At 38.0% G+C, this 23313-nt stretch overlaps 1 protein-coding gene across 1 annotated transcript in view; it reads right to left on the bottom strand.

Moving 5' to 3' along the window:
- The window catches only part of DGKK (diacylglycerol kinase kappa), a 153223-nt gene that overhangs the window by 28271 nt on the left and 101639 nt on the right, over positions 1-23313 (bottom strand). The window contains exons 8-12 of the mRNA XM_033849703.2: positions 16017-16119; positions 11035-11218; positions 10203-10311; positions 9267-9406; positions 8270-8351 (exon numbers count right to left, since the gene is read on the bottom strand). Of these exons, the coding sequence (XP_033705594.1) occupies positions 8270-8351; positions 9267-9406; positions 10203-10311; positions 11035-11218; positions 16017-16119 (618 nt within the window). The remainder of the gene's footprint in view (positions 1-8269; positions 8352-9266; positions 9407-10202; positions 10312-11034; positions 11219-16016; positions 16120-23313) is intronic.

Here is a 23313-nt window from a genome sequence, read left to right as displayed (position 1 = left end):
AATAAAGACACAGACCTACTAGAGAATGGACTTGAGGATATGGGGAGGGGGAAGGATAAGCTTTGACAAAGTGAGAGAGTGGCATGGACATATATACACTACCAAACGTAAAATAGATAGCTAGTGGGAAGCAGCCGCATAGCACAGGGAGATCAGCTAGGTGGTTTGTGATCACCTAGAGGGGTGGGATAGGGAGGGTGGGAGGGAGGGAGATGCAAGAGATATGGGAACATGTGTATATGTATAACTGATTCACTTTGTTATAAAGCAGAAACTAACACACCATTGTAAAGCAATTATACTGCAATAAAGGTGTTAAAAAAAACCACAATGGGACATGATGAAACCAAAGAGGAAATCAGAAAATACCTCAAGACAAATGAAAACGGAAACACAACTTCCTAAGATCTATGAGATGCAGCAAAAGCAGTTCTAAGGGGGAAGTTAGAACCAATACAGGCCTTCCTCAAGAAACAAGAAAAATCTTGAGTAAACATCTTACCACCTAAAAGCATTAGAAAAAGAAGAAGAAACAAAGCCCAAAGTCAGGAGAAGGAAGGAAATAATAATAATATAATAATAATAATATATAATAATAAACATAATAATCATAGGGGAAATAAATAAAATAGAGATCCAAAAAACAATAGAAAAGATCAATAAAACTAAGAGCTGGTTCTTTAAAAAGATAAATAAAATTCATAAACCTTTAGCCAGGGTCACCAAGAAGAAAAGAGAGGGGATCCAAATAAACAAAATAAGAAATGAAAGAGGAGACATAACAACCAATAACACAGAAATGTAAAAAATCATGAGAGAATACTATGAGCAGTTATATGCCAAGAAATTGGACAACCTAGAAGAAATGAACAAATTTCTAGAAAGATACAGCCTGCCGAGACAGCTTCAAGAAGAAACAGACAATTTGAACAGACTAATCACTACAAGTAAAATTGAATCTGTAATAAAAGAAAAAACTTCCAGCAAACAGCAATCCAGGACCAGATGGCTTCAGAGGGGAATTCTAACAAACATATAAAGAAGAGCTAATACTTATCCGTCTCAAACTATTCCAAAAACTTGAAGAGGAAGGAACACTCACAGATTTATTCTACAAGGCCACCATTACTCTGATACCAAAACCAGACAAGGAAACTACACACACAAAAAAAGAAATTATAGGTCAATATCTTTGATGAATATAGATGCAAAAATCCTCAATGAAATATTAGCAAACTGAATACAACAGTATATAAAAGGGATCAAGTTGGATTTTTTCCAGGGTCAAGAGGGTGAATCAACATTCACAAACCAATCAATGTGATGCACATTAACAAAAGGAAGGATAAAAATCAAATGATCATCTCAGTAGATGCAGGAAAAGCATTTGAAAAATTTCAATATCCATTCATGATAAAAATTCTTATCCAAGTGGGTATAGAGGGAACATATCTCAGCATAATTAAGGCCATTATGATAAACCCATAGCCAACATCATACTCAATGGTGAAAAGCTGAAAGACTTCCCACTAAGTTCTGGAACAAGACAAGGATGCCCACTCTTACACTTCTGTTTGACATGGTAATGGAAGTTCTAGTCACAGCAATCAGAGAAGTAAAAGAAGGAAAAGACATCCAAATTGGAAGGGAAGGGAAGAAGTAAAACTGTCACTATTTGCAGATGACATGATACTTTATATTGGGAACTCTAAAGTCTCCACCCCCAAATATTAGGACTAATAAATGAATTCAGCAAGGTTGAAGGATACAAAATTACCATACAGAAATCTGTTGCATTTATATACACTAATAATGAAATTTCAGAAACAGAAAGTAAAATATCATCCTGTTTAAAATCATACCAAAAAGAAGAAAATACCAAGAATAAACTTAACCAAGGAGGTGAAACACCTATAATCTGAAAACTATAAAACATTGATGAAAGGAATTGAAGATAATTCAAAGAAATGGAAAGATATCATCCTGTGCCCTTGGATTGGAAAAATTAATATTGTTAAAATGGCCATAATACATAAAGGAATCTACAGATTTAATGAAATCCCTATAAAAATATCCATGACATTTTTCACAGAATGAGAACAAATAAAAATCCATAGGGAACCACAAAAAACTCCAAATTGCCAAAGTCATCTTGAGAGAAAAGAACAAAGCTGGAGGTATAACCCTCCCAGACTTCAGAATATACTACAAAGCTACAGAAATCAAAACAGCATGGTACTGGCACAGAAACAGACACATAGATCAAAGGAGCAGAATAGAAAACCAGAAGTGAACCTACACACCTATTGTCAATTACTTTATGACAAAGGAGGTAAGAATATACAATGGAGAAAAGACAGTCTCTTCAGCAAGTGGTACTGGGAAAACTGAACAGCCACATGTAAAACAATGAGATTAGAACATTCCCTCAGACCATGTATATAAGTAAGCTCAAAGTGGTTCAAAGACCTAAATGTAATACATGACACCATGAAACTCCTAGAAGAGAACATAGGCAGAACACTGACAAAAATCGTAAGAATATGTTTTTGGGTCCGTCTCCTAAGCCAAAGGAAATAAAGCAAAAATAAAGTAATAGGGCCTAATTAAGCTTAAAAAGCTTTTGCACAGCAAAGGAAACTATCAATAACATGAAAATACAACCTATGAAAAGGGAGAAAATATTTGCAAATGGTGTGGCTGACAAGGGGTTAATATCCAAAATACACAAACAGCTCATACAACTCAATATCAAAAAAATAAAAAACCCAGGCAACAAATGGGCAGAAGACCTGAATAGAAAGTTTTCCAAAGAAGACATACATATGGCTAACAGGCACATGAAAAGATGCTCAACATTGCTAATTATTAGAGAAATGCAAAACAAAAATGAGATATCACCTCACCTGTCAGAATGGCCATCATCAAAATGTCTACAAATAACAAATGTTGGGGTTTGTTATTATACTATTGGTGGGGTTGTACATTGTTTCCAGCCACTATAGAAAACAGTACGGAGTTTCTTTAAAAAACTAAAAATAGAACTATGATATGATCCAGGAATTTCAGTGCTGGGTATGTATTTGTAGAAAATGAAAACACTAATTTGAAAAGATGCATGTACCTCAATGTTCATAGCAGCACTATCTACAATAGTCAAGATATGGAAGCAACCTAAGTGCCCATCAACAGATGAATGGATACAGATGTGGTTTATATATACAATGGAATACTACTCAGCACCCCACAAAAGAATGGAATTCTGTCATTTGCAACAATGTGATGGACCTTGAGGGTATTATGCTTAGTGAAATACGTCAGTGAGAAAAAATCAAATACTCTATTTTATCACTTACATGTGGAATGTGAAAAACAAAACAAATGTATATTTAAAAAACAGAAACAGACTTATAGACGTAGAGAACAAACTAGTGGTTACCAGTGTAGAGGGAATAGGGAGGGGTGAGATAGGGGTATCAGATTAAGAGATACAAAGCACTATGTATAAAATAAATAAGCAACTTTGATATATTGTACAGCAAACAAACAAACAAAAGAAACCTACACTCTGCTAGTGAAGAGCACACACACACTTGCTTATTCCTGAAACAAGGCAGAAAAAAACAGGTTGAAACTGAATGGGACTCTGGCCAGTTTCCTGCAACCACTCTGGCACACAGCCAGCCTGAACCAAGCACCTGTTCTACCCCACTTGCTTCACCTAGCTCTACACTAGGGTGAGGGTGGCTGAGGGGAGTGCTCAGATTTGAGGGACTATGCCAGCCCAGACCCCAAATGGCATCTGAATGGGGCAGGGGCAGCAACCTGGCGTTTATGGAGGCACCACATCAGAAGTATTCCAGGATTCCAAGCAGAACTGGGGACATCACAGCCTGAACCCACGCCCACACCCATGCCAAATGCCTGCTCCAGCCCCTCTTGCTCCAGCACTGTTCCCCTCTGGGGCTAGTGTGATGGTGCTGAGATGGGGGAAAGAACACACTTAGAGGGAATGGAGCCATCTTGGACTTGACCCTCAGTGCTTCTGCTCCAGCAATTTGGGACCTGCCCCCAGCCCCAAGAGGGTGGTATTGGCCACTGAAAAAGGGAGAAGCCCTGGCTCACACATGACTCTAGCTCTCGCTGCTCCATCTGCAGCACCACCTCCTACCAAGGTGATAGCTGCCAGCACACTCTAGGGAAAGACATGACTTGTGCTCAAGTCAGATCTAGCTCTCTCACCAAAGTCACTGGGCACATGCAGACTGTATGGGGATGCTCATACACAAGGACACACCTTCAAGACTGGAAAAGGTAACTGTTTCATCTAATTTCATAGACTAGAGACAGCAAAAGTTAAGAACAATGAGAAGACAGAGAGATTTGTTTCATTGAAAGAACAGGAGAAAACCCCTGAAAAAAAAACAACTAATAAAACAGAAATAAACAATTTACTAGATAAAGAATTCAAATCATTAGTAATAGATAGGCTAACTGAATTAGGGAAAAGAATAGATGAACACAGAATTTTAACAAGGAAATTAAAAAATTTAAAAGGTGAAATGAAAAACACACTGGAAGGAATTAACAGCAGACTAGGTAATACAGAAGAATGAATAAGTGATCTGGAAGATAGAATAATGGAACTCATGCAATCAGAATAGTAAAAAGTAAATTAAAAAAAATGAGAACAGTTTAAGGGACATTTGGGACAACACAAAGCATACCAACATAAGCATTATAGAGGTCCCAGAAGAAGAGAGAGGGAGAGGGGGCTTAAAAATGTATTTGATGAAGCTATGGCTGAAAATTTATTGAAACTGAAGAAGGAAACCAATATCCAGGTACAAGAAGCATAGAGTGTCCCAAAGAAGATGAACCCAAACAGATGCATACCAAGACATAATAATTAAAATGGCAAAAGTTTAAGATAAAGAATTCTAAAGGTAGCAAGAGAAAATCAAAGAGTCATATATAAGGGAATCCCCATAAGGCTATCAGCTGATATTTTGCAGAAAACTTGCAGGCCAGAAGGAAGGACATGATATACATATAAAGTTCTAAAAGGGAAAAACCTGCAAGCTAGGATGCTCTCCCAGCAAGATTATCATTTAGAATTGAAGGAGAGATAAAGAACTTCTCAGACAAGCAAAAACTAAAAGAATTGAGCAATACTAAACCTACCCTAAAAGAAATGTTAAAGGGTTTTCTCTAATTGAAAAGGCTATAACAAAAAGTAAATTTCTATGGGAAAGGAACAAATTCCACTAGTAAAGGCAAATATATAATAAAGGCTGAGGATCAACCAAGTAAGTAAGCTAGTACAAAGATTTAAAGAAAAAAAATTAAAATCAAGTATAACTACAATAAACTGTGAAGGGATAAACATGGAGATGTAAAATATGACATTAAAAACACAAAATGTGGGGGAAGGGAGTAAAAAAAGTAAATATTTTAGAATGTGTTTGAAGTTAAATGAGTAACAGTTTTTAAAAAGTAGATACAGTTGTAGGTCAACATATAGGAACCCCTTGGTAACCACAAATTAAAAACCTACAATAGATATATAAAACTAGAGAGAAAGGAACAGAAGCAAACCAATAAAGAAAACCATCAAACTACAAAGGAAGAAACTAAAAGAAGAAGAAAAGAACAGAGAAGTACAAACACAACCAGAATACAACTAACAAAATGGCAATAAGTACATACCTATCAATAATCACTTTAAAGGTCATTGGACTAAATACTCCAATTGAAAGACATAGGGTGGCTGATTGGATGAAAAAAGAAGACCCATCTATATGCTGCTTACAAGAGACTCACTTCGAGTTAGACACACACACAGACTGAAAGTCAGAGGATGGAAAAAGATATTTCATGTAAATGGAAACAACAAGAAAACAGGGGTAGTAATATTCATATAGGACAAAATAATCTTTAAAACAAAGTCTATAACAAAAGATTAAGGGTATTATATAATGATAAAATGATCAATACAATAAGAGGATATAACACTCTTTATCATATACACACCTAATACAGGAATACCTAAATATATAAAGCAAATATTAACAAACATGAAGGGAGAAATTGACAATAATACAAAAATGGTAGGGGACTTTAACACTTCACTTTTTTTTTTTTTTTGCAGTACGCGGGCCTCTCACTGTTGTGGCCTCTCCCGTTGTGGAGCACAGGCTCCGGACACGCAGGCTCAGCGGCCATGGCTCACGGGCCTAGCCGCTCTGCGGCATGTGGGATCTTCCCAGGCCGGGGCACAAACCTGTGTCCCCTGCATCGGCAGGCGGACTCTCAACAACTGCGCCACCAGGGAAGCCCAACACTTCACTTATTTTAATGGACAGATCATCCAGAGAGAAAATCAATAAGGAAATGGTGTCTTAAATGACACAATAGAACAGTTAGACTTATCTACAGGACATTCCATCCAAAAGCAGCAGAATACACATTCTTTTCAATTGCACATGGAATGTTCTCCAGGATAGATCACATGCTAGGCCATAAAACAAGTCTCAACAAATTTAAGAAGATAGAAATTATATCAAGCATTTTTTCTGACCACAACAGTATGAAACTAGAAATCAATTACAGGAAGTAAAATGGAAAAACACAAACAGGAGACTAAACAACATGCTACTAAATAAATCAATGGGACATAATTCAAAAAGAGTCATGTACCACAATGTTCATTGCAGCTCTATTTACAATAGCCAGGACATGGAAGCAACCTAAGTGTCCTTCATCAGATGAATGGATAAAGAAGATATGGCACATATATACAATGGAATATTACTCAGCCATAAAAAGAAACGAAATTGAGTTATTTTTAGTGGGGTGGATGGACCTAGAGTCTGTCATACAGAGTGAAGTAAGTCAGAAAGAGAAAAACAAATACCGTATGCTAACACATATATATGAAATCTGAAAAAATTTTTTTAAAAGGTTCTGAAGAACCTAGAGGCAGGACAGGAATAAAGACACAGACATAGAGAATGGACTTAAGCACACGGGGAGTGGGAAGGGAGGTGAGAGAGTGGCATGGACATATATACATTACCAAGTGTAAAATAGATAGCTAGTGGGAATCAGCCACATAGCACAGGGAGATCAGCTCAGTGCTTTGTGATCACCTAGAGGGGTGGGATAGGGAGTGTGGGAGGGATACACAAGAGGGAGGAGATATGGGGATATATGTATATGTATAGCTGATTCACTTTGTTATAAAGCAGAAACTAACACACCATTGTAAACAATTATACTCCAATAAAGATGTTAAAAAAAAAGATGAGACGATGATGAAATCAAAGAGGAAATCAGAAAATACCTCGATACAAATGAAAGTGGAGACACAACATTCCAAAATCTGTGGGATGCAGCAAAGCAATTCTAAGAGGGAAGTTTACAGTGACACAGGCCTACCTCAAGAAATAAGAAAAATCTCAAACAACTTATATTACCAACTAAAAGAATTAGAAAAAGAGCAAACAAAGCTCAAAGTCATCAGAAGGCAGGAAATAATAAAGATCAGAGAGGAAATAAATAAAACAGAGACCAAAAAAACAATAGAAAAGATCAATGAAACCAAAATCTGGTCCTTTGAAAAGATAAAATTGATAAACCTTTAGTGAGGCTCACCAAGAAGAAAAGAGAGAGGACCCAAATAAAATAAGAAATTAAAGAGGAGACATAACAACCAATACCACAGAGATTCAAAAAATTATAAAAGAATACTATGAACAGTTATATGCCAACAAACTGAACAACCTAGAAGAAACAGACACATTTCTAGAAGCATACAATCTTTAAAGACTGAATCAGGAAGAAATAAACAATCTGAACAGACTGATCACTAATAGTGAAACTGAATTTATAATTTAAAAAACTCCCAGCTAACCAAAGTCCATGACTGGATGGCTTCACAGGGGAGTTCTACCAAACATACAAAGAAGAGTTAATACATATTCTTCTCAATCTATTCCAAAAATTGAAGAGGAAGGAACACACTGTAGTTAATCCATACTTTCCATAAATATTTTGAGTGACTGCATAAGTAGATGGCTGACTGAATTATATCCCCAACACCTAACACAGTTTTTGGTAAATAACTGCTAATTGAAATGTCCCCAATCCTGAATGATCTCATCCTTATCAAGCCCATGGACTATACAAAAGCTTCTCTCTGGGTTTAGCCTATTATTTCAATGTGTAATAAAGATGTTGGCCTGAATTATAGCTAGGCAGTTGTTACCTCAAATCGGAGTACATCCATTTCAACTTGTCCTCTTAGCAATGGGGTTTGTCTGGGAGTCTCACGGATCATCACACTCCATCTGAAATGAAGTTTAGACAGATATTTAGGGCTCTGTTTCATCACAGGTTGGCACCAGTGCTTCACATGTCACGAAAGGGGTCAAAATATTTATGTGATGGGTAGGGATGAGTTGTAGGGGTTGCCCAAGTTATCTCAGGTCACCTGATCTCAAGGTATATCCCAAGAGAGACCTCTGCTTCATGACTTCTCAAGGCCAGTGTGATGGAAGGAATTCCACCACAGAGTTCTCAGAGAGCAGTGCTTCTCAAGCAGTGGTAACTACCAAGATCACCTGAGGTGCTTTTGTAAAATACACATACCAGGGCTCTACCCAAGACCTACTGAATAAGAATATTTGTGGTAGGGCCCAGCTTGGTACCTTGAAAAAGCTCCCCAGGTTATCCTTATGAGCAGCCATAAATCAAATACTATGCCCCCACATAGAAAGTCTTTCGTCTCAGAAGATTGGAGGAGAATACTGTCTCTTCTCTAGGGCACAGATAATCCAGGCCAGTTGTTTATGAGCCCTCTTTTTTTGAGTTTCTTTGAGTACCTGATGAAGCTATAGAATAGTTTCTATACTATCCTAGAATAGAACAGAAAGATGGAAACTTTCCCAAGGAAAAAATATGCTTACATGGATAAATAGCTATGCAATTTGAAGTAGGTTTATAGAACCCTTGAAATTTACCAATGGGTGCTCCTGCTCTAGGATCTTTTAAGTTTGAAGAGGGGCTTCAGTGATGTTTAAAGGATACACAGTAGACCCTGGCTTCTTAATAGGCAAAGTCCCCCAAATTTCCTTGCACCGAAGCCAGAAAGGCAATGAAGCTCTGTGAGGGACTTTAGAACACTCCTGACTGAGATGATGTCACTGGGAGTAACTGGCAAGGGAATGGAAAAGCCACAATGACCTCATCTTTCAGCTACTCACCTGTCTAGAATCCTCACACTAGCTTGCTCCACTCTGTTGAGGATGTTCAGAGGTGATTTGTTTTTGTTCCAGAACGCACCCCAGCCGAGGACACGGGCCAGATCATTACCGGTTCCAAGAGGGATGACTGCCAGCTGACACTGCAAGAACAAAACCGGGCACCCTTTTCAGACAATCCTACCAAGATCCACCCATAAAAGAACCCAGAGGGTGCTTTTTGGGGAAAAAATATGGTCTCAAAACTAGTGGCAATAAGGGACCTATGATTTTAGGAAGTGTAATAGGAAGATGTTTGAAGTTGAGTGAAATTTTCCCTAAGGAGTTGGGTCCCACTCTTGGCAATACAGAACCTACTCAGTAAGGGGACACGTTGCTGGAATATGACAATATTTGTAGCCATGCTTTTAAAAGAGATATATAGCCACAAATTTCTATCTAGGCTGGGCCAAAGAGGTAAGGTGCCTTAAGGAGACAAAGCCACTGCAGTCAGAAGAGCAGGGGGCTGCTTAGGGAGAGGGGGGAGAGGTAGAGGAACATTTCTGCTACTCTAGAGACTTAGGGAAGAAACTCAGTGTCCTCAGGAGGGGTAGGGAGTTGGGAGTTGAATGCTGCCTGATGCCACTTCTGTTTTTCTTGCTTTCCTCCCCTTCAAATCTTCATTTTGGGGCTTGGGAAATAGAGCACTGCTCATTTTTTTCTGCTAACTTCCTCTTTCTTCCTTCCTACTATTAGATAACCAGAAAATGGTATAGGTGAGCAGGCTTAGATTGGGAATCTACCGGTCAGGTTGACTGTGAAACCAGTAGGAAATGTTCTCCAGGATAGATCAAGTATTTTACAGACAAGGAGAGTAAAGACCAGGGACTTCTTGGGATAAGCAGCGCCACACTGCCAGTCTCTTTAGCAATGGCTAAATTAAGTCAGCTAGGGACTCACCCGTTCCTGTAATCCAAAGGCATCAATCAGAGATAAGACCCAGCTCACGCTGCCGTCTCCACCACAAACCACAATGCGAAAGCGAACAAAGTTCTTGAACATGCAGAGCCTGGAAGGAAGAGGGGAAAGGGGAGTTATTTCATGAGCTGATGAGTTTTACAACTCTTTCCTACAATGTGCCAGGAGCTAAGGACTGCTGCTTCTGCACCCTGCTATCAGGCTACATGTTTCCTTTCTCTTAACCCCTATCTCTCTGTGTACCTAAGATCATAGAGAATGCTCCCACAGGCAATCCTGGAGATCAGGCCTTGCCTCAACCTACACTCTTCTTTGCCCAACCTTGTTCTAGAAGTTACTAGCTGCCTAGCCTAATCTACTTGCTGAGGCCCAGGAAGAATATCTTGCACAGTTGCCAGTGGGTTCACAGAAACCAGGGCTGAACAGCCAGATGGTCTCTAAATAAAACAGGCCTGTAGTAGAGATGTATCTACTTGCCCCCAAGAAAAAGAGTGAGTGACAGGAATGGTGGAAAATAATATCCATTTGCCTCCTCCTCTGAAGTCAGGAGACATAGTTACCTTTTCCAACTGGAAAAGGTGAAGCAAATCTGAGAGCAGGACATAGGCTTGAAAGGATTTCTGGGAGAGGGCTAAAAGTCCTCCAGCCAGCCAACTCAAGATGCTGTGGAGTTGTGTTTGTGTCCTGACTTGAGAAAATAGACCTTTCCTGCCCAGGTACTGGAACTAATTCCAGGAAGCCTATCCTACTCTAGAATGTGTAGAGGGGGGAGTCCCTTCTGTACCCACAACTACATCCCTTACTCCATGCTTACCCGGCTTCAGGTCCACCCTTCGAAAGGTCAAACACTTGAGACGGGTTAAGGTATTGCTTGAATTTCCGGAGGAAGACGATCCCTTGGTGATCGCCACTTTTGGAGTTGATGAAGATGAGAAGGGGGCATGAACAGGCTGAAGACCAATCAAGATTCCAGAAATCTGGAGATACTACTAATTGGCCTAATAATGCATACAACAGAAAGAAAAGGGAAAAAAAAGAAAAGGGCCATTTAGATGGAAGCAAGGCATGACTTAACATCAAATTTTGCAAAGACTTTTTAAAAAACAACTTTATTGAGGTATAATTGATATACAAAGAACTGCATACATTTAATGTGTACAATTTAATGAGTTCAGACATATGCAAACACCCATGATACCATCACCACAATCAAGATAATAGACATCCAACACCTCCCACAGCTTCCCTGTGCCTCTGAGACTGAGGGACAGAGGGGAAGTTAGATGCAAACCAAAGGGGTTTTTATTTAAGAAAACAACAATAGCTGGTCTTTGCCCAGCTGTTGCCAGGTAACCAACATTTGCTGAGCAACTACTATATGCCAATCATCATGCTACATACTGCTAGGGGTCTAGCTCTTGCCCTCAAGCTGGGGAGACAGATTCATACACAACAGTGTATTGGAACACAAGGAATAAAAAAAATTGGTGCCACAACCAAAGATCAATAAAATGTCAAGGGAAAACTGAAGAAGGAGAAGGTTGAGAGCCCAGGAGGAGGATCAGCACACCCAACTTGTCCTCTCTCTGCCTGGGATAGCTCAGTTCTTACACTGAGAAGATACAAGGTCAGGAAAGATGGGGAGAAAAGGCTGCCTTTCAGCCAGGAGCTAATGACAGAACATATCAATGTGGAGTGAAGCAGGGAGCTTTAATAACTCCTCTAAAGTTCTGGCAGAGCAATCTAAGTTATCATACCAATTATCAGGGGAAACAAGACTATAGGGAAATTGTCTGGACAAGAGAGAGGCTTTTAATAATCCCCAACACTGAAGTTCCCCATAGAGAAGTGGAGTTATAGCAGTCTAAATTGCCATAGCCTGCCAGCTCATACTGGGTCATAGAGCCTGTTGGCAGGGAGACAGGCAGTGAGCAATGGCCTCATAGGAGATGCGAGACAAATTGTGAGCCTCCAAACCTCTGAGCTCGTGGCTTGCCAGGGATGCCCCAGCAAAAATAAATGCAAAGGGAAAAAAGCATGTGGCTTGCTCCTGAAAGGTGTGTGCCACAGGGAGAGAGGCAAGTTGAAGTGTCCCATTTGTTGTAACCTGGGTAAAAGGGAGCCTGAAGAGGAAGACTGCTGACTTGAGCAGATTTCATGGCTGTTTTGCCTGGAAAAATCTAAAGCAAGCTTCCTCTATGGGCCAATTTCTACTCACTGGCCAGTGGAGCTTGAAGACCTCCTAAGCCAGCTAGCCTGTCATGCACCAAAACTTCAGGGCTTGCCAGGGCTCATAGCTGCAAGGGGAGTCTGCTATGTCCCTTCAGTAGCATAGCTTGGAAGTAGTTACCCTCCCTGAACATGTTATCCCTTTTCAATATTTTATTTTACAAAATATATGTTAACACAATGGTAGTTAAGACATTCATTCATTCATTCAACATATATGTATTGAGGGCATTCTTTGTGCCTGTCCTTGTTATGTTCCGATATACAGTGATAGACAAGATATAAATGATCTTTGCTCTTGTGGAATTTATATTCTAATGGAACGATGCAGACCATAAATAAATACACAAATAAATATAGAAAATAATGCGATATGAAGAAAAATAAAGCAGGAAAAGGGGAATGGAGACTGATGGGGGTGTTGTTTTAGACAGGTGGCCAGGGATGGCTTCTCTGGTGAGATGACATTTGAATGAAATGAGGTAGTGAGCAATGCAGGTATCTGGGGGAAGAGTTTTTTGGGGGTCAAGAGGAAGAATAAGAACCCGCCCAGAGAAGGGAGACTGCCTGGGATGTTTGTGGACAGTGAAGAGAATAGCATGGCTGCTGTGGAGTAAGTGAGGGAGAGAGGTTACAGGGCCCACATAAAATGACAACAAAATGTTAGACGAATCCTGTGAACAAGGTGACAAAAATGGTATTCTGGGCTGGAATATAGTGATATTAGGCAGATTCATAACCAGGTAAATGATCATGTCCACAAGGTTGCTTTTGAATAGGCTGATGTTAATTGTAAGGGAATGTCCAGTACTATTCAACAATGTTAACCAATTTAAATAAAAACATGGAAGGCTAGCTTGTCAACTTTGAAGTACCTAAAGCAGGAGGGAGAGCCACTGGATGACAGAATCAAGATTGAAAAATGACCTTAACAGGCAGTAGGGTCAAAGTAAACAAGCTGAAAAGGGGATAAATGTGAAGCTTGGCCTTTAGGCATAAGGACATAAGTTGCAGCAGAACAAGACAATAGGAACTTGGCTTGGCAGCATCAAGCGTGAAAAGGGCTTAGGGGATTTACTTGACTTTAAGCTCCAGATGAGTCAACAGTCTGAAAGAGCTTAAAAAAAAAAAAAAAGGATCGTGCTTCTTTGAGCTAAGTTAATATAATCACAGTGCCCAAAACCAAGGAGCCAAGAGTCCCTCTCAAATTTGTTCAGTTCATACCACAGAAAGATGCTAAATTAGCATAAGGTTGGCTTCCTGTTCCCCTTCCTGTATTTTAAGATCCTCTTTTAAGATACTAACTCATTTAACACGCATAACGCACTTGAGTATAACTTTTATTCCCTATTGGCAGAAAACAAATGATACATGAGGCACAGAGAGGTTAAGTAACTTGCCCAAGGTCACACAGTTAGTAAATGATGGAGTATGCTCCCGGGAGTAGTAGTATCAGCATCATTTCTTGTAAGAAATGGAAATTCTTGTGCCCTACCCAGATCTACTGAATCAAAAGCTCTGGGGCAGGGGCATAGGGCCTAGAAATCTGTGTTTTAAAAAGCCTTCTGGATGATTCTGAGGCATTCTTGTATTTGACAAATACTGCATTATACTGTTTTGCCCCCATATAAATCAGGGATCCTGTCTTAGTCATGTCTTATTCTCTACATTGTTATCACTGAGCCTTACATATACGCAGTATTCAGTAAATGTATTAATGAATTCATGTAACAAATCTTGACTGTGAATATACCATGTATCGGGTTTGAGTTAAGTGCTAGTGATAAAAGAGCTCACAGTCTGGAGTGGGAGACATACATGTGACGAACTATAATATAGTGTGTTAAGTGCTCTGAGATATGTGTTCTGGGTTTACAACAAAGGAAGTAATTTATTTGTCTGGAGAAATGGGGAGGGGCAATTACAGAAGTCTTTAAACAGGAGACAATGTTTGACGTTGCTCTCACCCTCTAGGATGAGAGAAGAAATTTACCAAGCAGATAGGGTAGGAAAAAGGGAAATTAGAAGACATCAGAAATTAGAGTTTGTTGACTGAATAAATAATGAATGAATGCTAATCAGCAATGGCATGTGCTTCCTCAGAAAGTCATCAAATGGATACCGCCACCTTGGATGCTGGAGAAGGGATTCCCTAGCCTGGCCAGAGGGTTGGACCAGATCATCTTTAATGACCTCATCATCTCTAAGATGGGTGGGACTTCCCAACAGGGAATATTAAAGAGTGTATTTGCCTAGGCCAAGAAGCCAGAAGGAGTCAAGAAGATATGGAGGTTTCAAAAGATACTCCTAAGAAACCACAGGCCAAGTAACACATGATAGAAAGAAGGGCTCTCAAGAGTGACATTCAATTGGATCAAGATTGCAGGTGACTAGGATGAAAGGCTAAAAGCTAACTCATGGGGCATTGTATGAGACATTACACAAAAAGAATGGCTTAGCACAGGTGCTTCTAAGCAATAATATGTCATCGGTGGAAAGCAAAAGAAAATAGTAATGCTATCAGTTGACCATCTATAACAAGAATAAGAAATGATATAAGATGGGAAAAAACAAACTAAAAAACCCAACTTCCACAAGAACACAGAACATGTTGGGCCAATTACAAAGGAGAGGTGGCAGCCCCTTAACACCTATTTGGGGGTGATTTATAAGATGCTGAGGCAGCCATCCTTCAGTCTGCCCAAAGACATCTTCCCCAGGTCCCTGTGGGGTTGAGCAAAGTCTCAGATTCAAGACTTCATTGACTTTCATTAGCAGCCTGAGTAGACTTGGCTGACTAGTTTGATACTTTTCCATCTTGCCCCTAGGCCCTTCTTTCTCCTAGCCAGTCAAGTGTCTCTTATATACCAAGTCATCAATCTCATCATCTCTCTAGTCAGCTATCTGGTAAGTGACTCTATGTGGATAAATATTTGAGTAGTTCTGAGAATAATATATGCATACATCCCTGAGTGAGGGATGTGTGTCTGTTCATGTCATTACGGGGACATATGAGTATGCTTGCCTGCAGAAAACTGTGTGAGTGGCTCATTCCATGTATCAATGTCTGTCTGTATCTGTGTTGGGGTTGGGAAATGAACTGGAAGAGACTAGAGTGGCTCAGAGTGTATGTACACATATGTGCACACACGTACACATGTGCTGTGTCTAGTTCTAAAACTGTTGTAATCGTTACAGGAATCCTTGCCCCCTAGCTAATGCTGGCTTTTCCTTGGCAATGAAGTAGGCAGCAAGCAAAAAAAATTATTTCATGGATTATCTACTGTCTCAAAATCATGTAAAAGCTGAAATCAATTCTGATCATTTGGAAACAATTTTGACAGAGGCTACAAAGAACATGCCCACATACATATACACCATAAGCAATATTCACCATCCCAAAAGTCTAAAGGAAAACATGAACTGTCTATACACATATGCACACTCGTACTCCTAGAAATGTTTGATTGGTTGACCAGATTAATTTAATTGCAGTCTTTTTCTCTAGGCTTTACATCTTCCCTCCCTCCCCCCTCCCTTTAAATGTATTAAAGTTTAGCTACTCACCATCACCCTTGGGGTCGCTGAGGGCAGTGGGAGGAATGACTGATGATCGATGACTTCCAAACCAGCATTCCTTGGAAAACCGTCTCCTGCAGTCATCATGCACCTGGAACAACAGGAGAAGAAAGAAAAAACTTGAGTGGGGTGAGAAAAGGATAAGATAGATCAGCATTTTGTCCCAATTCCAAAATTTAAGTGCTCAGTATTCAAAACTCCCTTTCTGAGATTTGGTGCCATACACATACCCCTGACTCAATCTCTCTTTCCACTCTGAGCCTGCACCATCCCTGAGTGTGACCTCTGAACTCTGTTCCTTTCAAAGGTGGTTTTCAGAAGATACATATCACAGGCACTGCACAGATGCCAGTCCTAGGGCACAATTTTAGTGGCCTACACAATAGGTAGTTTACTTGCAGTATAAGAGTGCAAATCCTGATAACATGTTGTTATGCTTCATTCCTTACAACAACTGTGTGCTGTAGGGAAGACATATTAAGTTTGTTTTAGAAATGAAGAAACCAAAGCTCAGAGAGGTAAAGGATCTTGCTCAAGGTCAAACAACTGGGAAGTGAAAAGGTGGAGACTCTGCTGCCTTCCCCACTAATGGCATATTTCCCAGATTTCTGATATCTTCAAGCATCACTTCCTGGAAAGCTACACAGTTCCTAGAAGACATGAATCTGGCCTAATTATGCAAAACAATTAAAAGAGATCCAGAGGACAATCAGAGTCATCTTCTTTTTTATTACAATATAACTGAGATAAGCATTACACTAATTTCAGGTGTACGGCATAATGATTTGATATTTGTATAAACTGTGAAATGGTCACCATAATAAGTCTAGTTAACATCCATCACTATACATAGTTACATTTTTTTTCCTTGTGATGAGAACTTTTAAGATTTACTCTCTTTTTAAAAAAATTTTAAATTTTATATTAGAGTATAATTGATTAACAATGTTGTGTTAATTTCAGGTATACAGCAAAGTGATTCAGTTATACATATACATGTATCTATTCTTATTCACATTCTTTTCCCATTTGGGTTATTACAGAATATTTAGCAGAGTTCCCTGTGCTATACTGTAGGTCCTTGTTGGTTATAAGATTTACTTTCTTAAGGAACCCTAACATCATACTAAAGGAATCCATCAAAACACAAGGAAAGAAACCGGGAGGAGTAGACAAGAACAGAGAAGAACTACAAAAACAACCAGCAAACAATGAACAAAATAGCTATAAGTAAATACCTATCAATAAACACTTTAAATTTAAATGAACTAATGCTCCAATCAGATGATGTAGAGTGGCTGAATGGATACAAAAACAAGGCCGATATATATGCTGCCTGTAAGAAACTCACTTCAGATCTAAAGACACACACAGACTGAAAGTTATAGGATAGAAAAGGGTATTCAATGCAAATGGAAATTAAAAGAAAGCCATGGTAGCAGTACTTATATCAGACAAAATAGACTTTAAAGCAAAGACTGTAACAAAACAAGGAGGAACATTAAGTTATGATAAAGGGGTCAATCTAACAAGACGATATAACATTTGTAAACATTTATGCACTCAACAGAAGAGCACCTAAATATATAAAGCAAATATTAACAGAAATAACAGAAGAAATAGACAGAAATACAATAATAGTAGGGAACTATAATACCCCAGTTACACCAATGGATATATCATCTGACAGAAAATCAATGAAGAAACACTGGCCTTAACACATTAGATGAGATTACCTTAATATATACACCTATAGAACATTCCATCAAAAAGCAGCAGAACACACATTCTTTTCAAGTACACATGGAACATTCTCCAGATACATCACATGTTAGGCCACAAAACAAGTCACATTAAATATAAAAAGATTAAAATCATATTAATCATCTTTTCAGAAGACAACACTATGAAACTAGAAATCAACTACAATAAGAGAACTGGAAAAAACACAAACACATGGAGACTAAACAGCATGATGCTAAACAACCAATGGTCAGTGAAGAAATCAAAGAAGAAATAAAAATATACCTTGAGACAAATGAAAATGGAAACATAACTGTCCAAAATCTATGGGACATAAGGTTAACAGCTGATCTTTCAGCAGAAACTCTGCAAGCCAGAAGGGACTGGCAGGACATATTTAAAGTGATGAAGGAGAACAACCTACAACCAAGATTACTCTACCCAGCAAGGATCTCATTCAGATTTGATGGAGAAATTAAAACCTGTAGAGACAAGCAAAAGCTGCGACAGTTCATCACCACCAAACCAGCTTTACAACAAATGCTAAAGGAACTTCTCTAGGCAAGAAACACAAGAGGAGGAAAAGACCTACAATGACAAACCCAAAACAATTAAGAATATGGGAAAAGGAACATACATATTGATAATTACCTTAAATGTAAATGGATAAAATGCTCCCACCAAAAGACACAGACTCACTGAATGGATACAAAAACAAGACCTGTATATATGCTGTCTACAAGAGACCCACTTCAGACCTAGAGACACATACAGACTGAAAGTAAGGGGATGGAAAAAGATATTCCATGCAAATGGAAATCAAAAGAAAGCTGGAGTAGCAATTCTCATATCAGACAAAATAGACTTTAAAATAAAGACTATTAGAAGAGACAAAGAAGGACACTACATAATGATCAAGGGATCGATCCAAGAAGAAGATATAACAATTGTAAATATTTATGCACCCAACGTAGGAGCAACTCAATACATAAGGCAAATACTAACAGCCATAAAAGGGGAAATCGACAGTAACACAATCATAGTAGGGGACTTTAACGTCTCACTTTCACCAATGGACAGATCATCCAAAATGAAAATAAATAAGGAAACACAAGCTTTAAATGGTATATTAAACAAGATGGACTTAATTGATATTTATAGGACATTCCATCCAGAAACAACAGAATACACATTCTTCTCAAGTGCTCATGGAACATTCTCCAGGATAGATCATATCTTGGGTCACAAATCAAGTCTTGGTAAATTTAAGAAAATTGAAATCATATCAAGTATCTTTTTGGACCACAATGCTACGAGACTATATATCAATTACAGGAAAAGATCTGTAAGAAATACAAACACATGGAGGCTAAACAATACACTACTTAATAACCAAGTGATCACTGAAGAAATCAGAGGAAATCAAAAAATACCTAGAAACAAATGACAATGGAGGCACGACAACCCAAAACCTATGGGATGCAGCAAAAGCAGTTCTAAGAGGGAAATTTATAGCAATACAATCCTAGCTTAAGAAACAGGAAACATCTCAAATAAACAACCTAACCTTGCAACTAAAGCAATGAGAGAAAGAAGAATAAAAAACCCACAAATTTAGCAGAAGCAAAATCTATAGGACAAAGCAAAAGTAGTCCTAAGAGGGAAGCTCATACTGATACAGCCCTACCTCAAGAAACAAAAATCTCAAATAAAGAATCTAAATATACATTTAAAGGAACTACAAAAAGAAGAATAAGCAAAGACCAAAGTTAGAAGAAGGAAAAAAATAATAGATCATAGAGGAAATAAATGAAATAGAGACAAAAATACAAGAGATCAATAAACGTAACAGTTGGCCTTTTGAAAAGATGAACAAAATCAAGGAACTTATTTAGCCAGCCTCATCAAGAAAAAAAGAGATTACCTAAATAAGTAGAATCAGAAATTAAAGAGGAAAAATTACAACTTGACACCACAGAAATATGAAGGATCATAAGAGACTACTATGAACAATTATATGTCAACAAATTAAACAACCTAGAAGAAATGGAAAAATTTCTAGCTCATATAATCTTCCAACACTGAATCATGAAGAAATAGAAAATCTGAATAGACAGATTATTAGTAATGAAATTGAATCAGTAAGCAAAAAACTCCCCCAAAACAAAAGTCAAGGTCCAGATGGCTTCACAGGTGAATTCTACCAAATATTTAAAAATACTTAATATCTATCACTTTCAAATTATTGCAAAAAATGAAGACAAAGGAATACTTCCAAACTCATTCTACAAGGCCACCATTAACGTGATACCAAAACCAGACAAAAACACTGCAAGAAAGAAAATTACAGGCCAATATCTTTGCTAAATATAGATACAAAAATCCTCAACAAAATATTAGCAAATCAAACTTAACAATACATTAAAAGACTTATACACCATGATCAGGTGGGATTCATTCCAGAGATGTGAGGATGGCTTAACACCCATAAATCAATAAATGTGATATGCCAAACTAACAAAAGGAAGGATAAAAATCACATGATCATCTCAAAAGATTCAGAAAAGCATTTGATAAAATTCAATATCAGTTTATGATAAAAAATTCTTAACAAAGTGGGTATAGAGGGAAAATACTTCAACATAATAAAAGGCCATATATGACAAACTCACAGTTAACATTATATTCAATGTGAAAAGCGGAAAGCTTTTTTTTTTAAGATTAGGAATGAGACAAGGATGCTCACTCTTGCCACTTTCATTCAACATAGTATTGGAAGTTCTAGCCACAGAAATGAGGCAAGAAAAAGAAATAAAAGGCATCAAAACCAGAAAGTCAGAAGTAAAACAATCAGTATTTTCAGATGACAGAATACTATATACAGAAAACACCAAACACTCCACCAAAAATCTATTAAAGCTAATGAATGAATTCAGAAACTTGCAGATACAAAATTAATATACAGGACTTCCCTGGTGGCTCAGTGGTTAAGAATCCGCCTGCCAATGCGGGGGACATGGGTTCGAGCTCTGGTCCAAGAAGATCCCACATGCCATGGAGAAACTAAGCCTGTGCACCACAACTACTGAGCCTGAACTCTAGAGCCCATGAGCCACAACTACTGAGCCCTCGTGCCACAACTACTGAAGCCTGCATACCTAGAGCCCATACTCCACAACAATAGAAGCCACTGCAATGAGAAGCCTGCACACCTCAATGAAGAATAGCCCCCACTCACTGCAACTAGAGAAAGCCTGGGTGCAGCAATGAAGACCCAATGCAGCCCCAAATAAATGAATAAATAAATTTATTTAAAAAATTAATATACAGAAACCTGTTGCATTTCTATACAATAATGATGAACCAACAGAAAGAGAAATGAAGGAAACAATCCCATTTATAATTGCATCCAAAATAATAAAATACTTAGGAATAAATTTAACCAAGGAGTTAAAAGACCTGTAGCCTCAAAACAATAAGACAATGATTAAAGAAATTGAAGATAACACACCAAAAATTGGAAAATATGCCACACTCATGGATTGGATGATTCAATATCATTAAAATGTCCATACTAACAAAAGAAATCAACAGATTCAATGCAATCCCTATCAAAATACCAGTGGCACTTTTCACAAAACTAGAAAAAATAAATATAAATTTTAATGAAAACACAAAAGGCTCCAAATAGCCAAAGCAATCTTGAGAGAGAAGAACAAAACTACAGGTATCACACTCCCATACTTGAGAGTGTACCACATAGCTATAGAATTCAAAAGAGTATGGTACTGGCACAAAAACAAGATGCATAGATTAATGGAACAGAACAGAGAGTCCAGAAATAAGTCCATACTCATACAATCAATTAATCTATAATAAAGAAAGACTATACAATGGAGGAAGGACAGTCTCTTCAGTAAATGGTGCTGGGAAAACTGGACAGCTACATGTAAAAAAATGAAATTACAACATTCCTTAACACCATACACAAAAAAAAACTCAAAAGACCTAAAGACCTAAATGTAAGACTGGACACTATAAAAGTTTTAGAGGATCAATGGTGAAAAACAGAAACCATTTCCACTTAGATCAGGAACAAGATAAGGTTGTGCACTCTCACCATTATTGTTCAACATAGTTTTGGAAGTTTTAGCCACAGCAATCAGAAAAGAAAAAGAAATAAAAGGAATCCAAATCGGAAAAGAAGAAGTAAAACTGTCACTGTGTGCAGATGACATGATACTATACATAGAGAATCCTAAAGATGCTACCAGAAAACTACTAGAGCTAATCAATGAATTTGGTAAAGTAGCAGGATACAAAATTAATGCACAGAAATCTCTTGCATTCCTATACACTAATGATGAAAAATCTGAAAGAGAATTTGTGGAAACACTCCTATTTACCATTGCAATGAAAAGAATAAAATACCTATGAATAAACCTCCCTAAGGAGACAAAATACCTTATAGAAAACTATAAGACACTGATGAAAGAAATTAAAGATGAAAAAACCAGATGGAGAGAAATACCATGTTCTTGGATTGGAAGAATCAACATTGTGAAAATGGCTATATTCCCCAAAGCAATCTACAGATTAAATGCAATACCTATCAAACTACCAATGGCATTTTTTCACAGAATTAGAACAAAAAATTTCACAATTTGTATGGAAACACAAAAGACTCTGAATACCCAAAGCAATCTTGAGAAAGAAAAATGGAGTTGGAGGAATCAGGCTCCCTGACTTCAGATTATACTACAAAGCTACAGTAATCAAGACAGTACGATACTGGCACAAAAACAGAAATATAGATCAATGGAACAGGATAGAAAGCCTAGAGATAAACCCATACACATATGGTCACCTTATCTTTGATAAAGGAGGCAGGAATGTACAGTGGAGAAAGGACAGACTCTTCAATAAGTGGTGCTGGGAAAACTGGACAGCTACATGTAAAACAATGAAATTAGAACACTCCTTAACACCAAACACAAAAATAAACTCAAAATGGATTAAAGACCTAAATGTAAGGCCAGAAACTATAAAACTCTTAGAGGAAAACATTGGCAGAACACTCTATGACATACATCATAGCAAGATCCTTTTTGACCCACCTCCTAGAGAAATGGAAATAAAAATAAACAAATGGGACGTAATGAAACTTCAAAGCTTTTGCACAGCAAAAGCAACCATAAACAAGATGAAAAGACAACCCTCAGAATGGGAGAAAATATTTGCAATCGAAGAAACTGACAAAGGGTTAATTTCCAAAATTTACAAGCATCTCATGCAGCTTAATATCAAAAAAACAAACAACCCAATCCAAAAATGGGCAGAAGACCTAAATAGACATTTCTCCAAAGAAGATATACAGATTGCCAACAAACACATGAAAGAATGCTCAACATCATTAATCATTAGAGAAATGCAAATCAAAACTATAATGAGGTATCACCTCACACCAGTCAGAATTGTCATCATCAAAATATCTACAAACAATAAATGCTAGAGAGGGTGTGGAGAAAAGGGAACCCTCTTG

Source organism: Tursiops truncatus, chromosome X, assembly GCF_011762595.2.
Source record: "Tursiops truncatus isolate mTurTru1 chromosome X, mTurTru1.mat.Y, whole genome shotgun sequence".
NCBI classification, from domain to species: domain Eukaryota; kingdom Metazoa; phylum Chordata; class Mammalia; order Artiodactyla; family Delphinidae; genus Tursiops; species Tursiops truncatus.
This window is presented reverse-complemented; position numbering and strand designations above follow the sequence as displayed.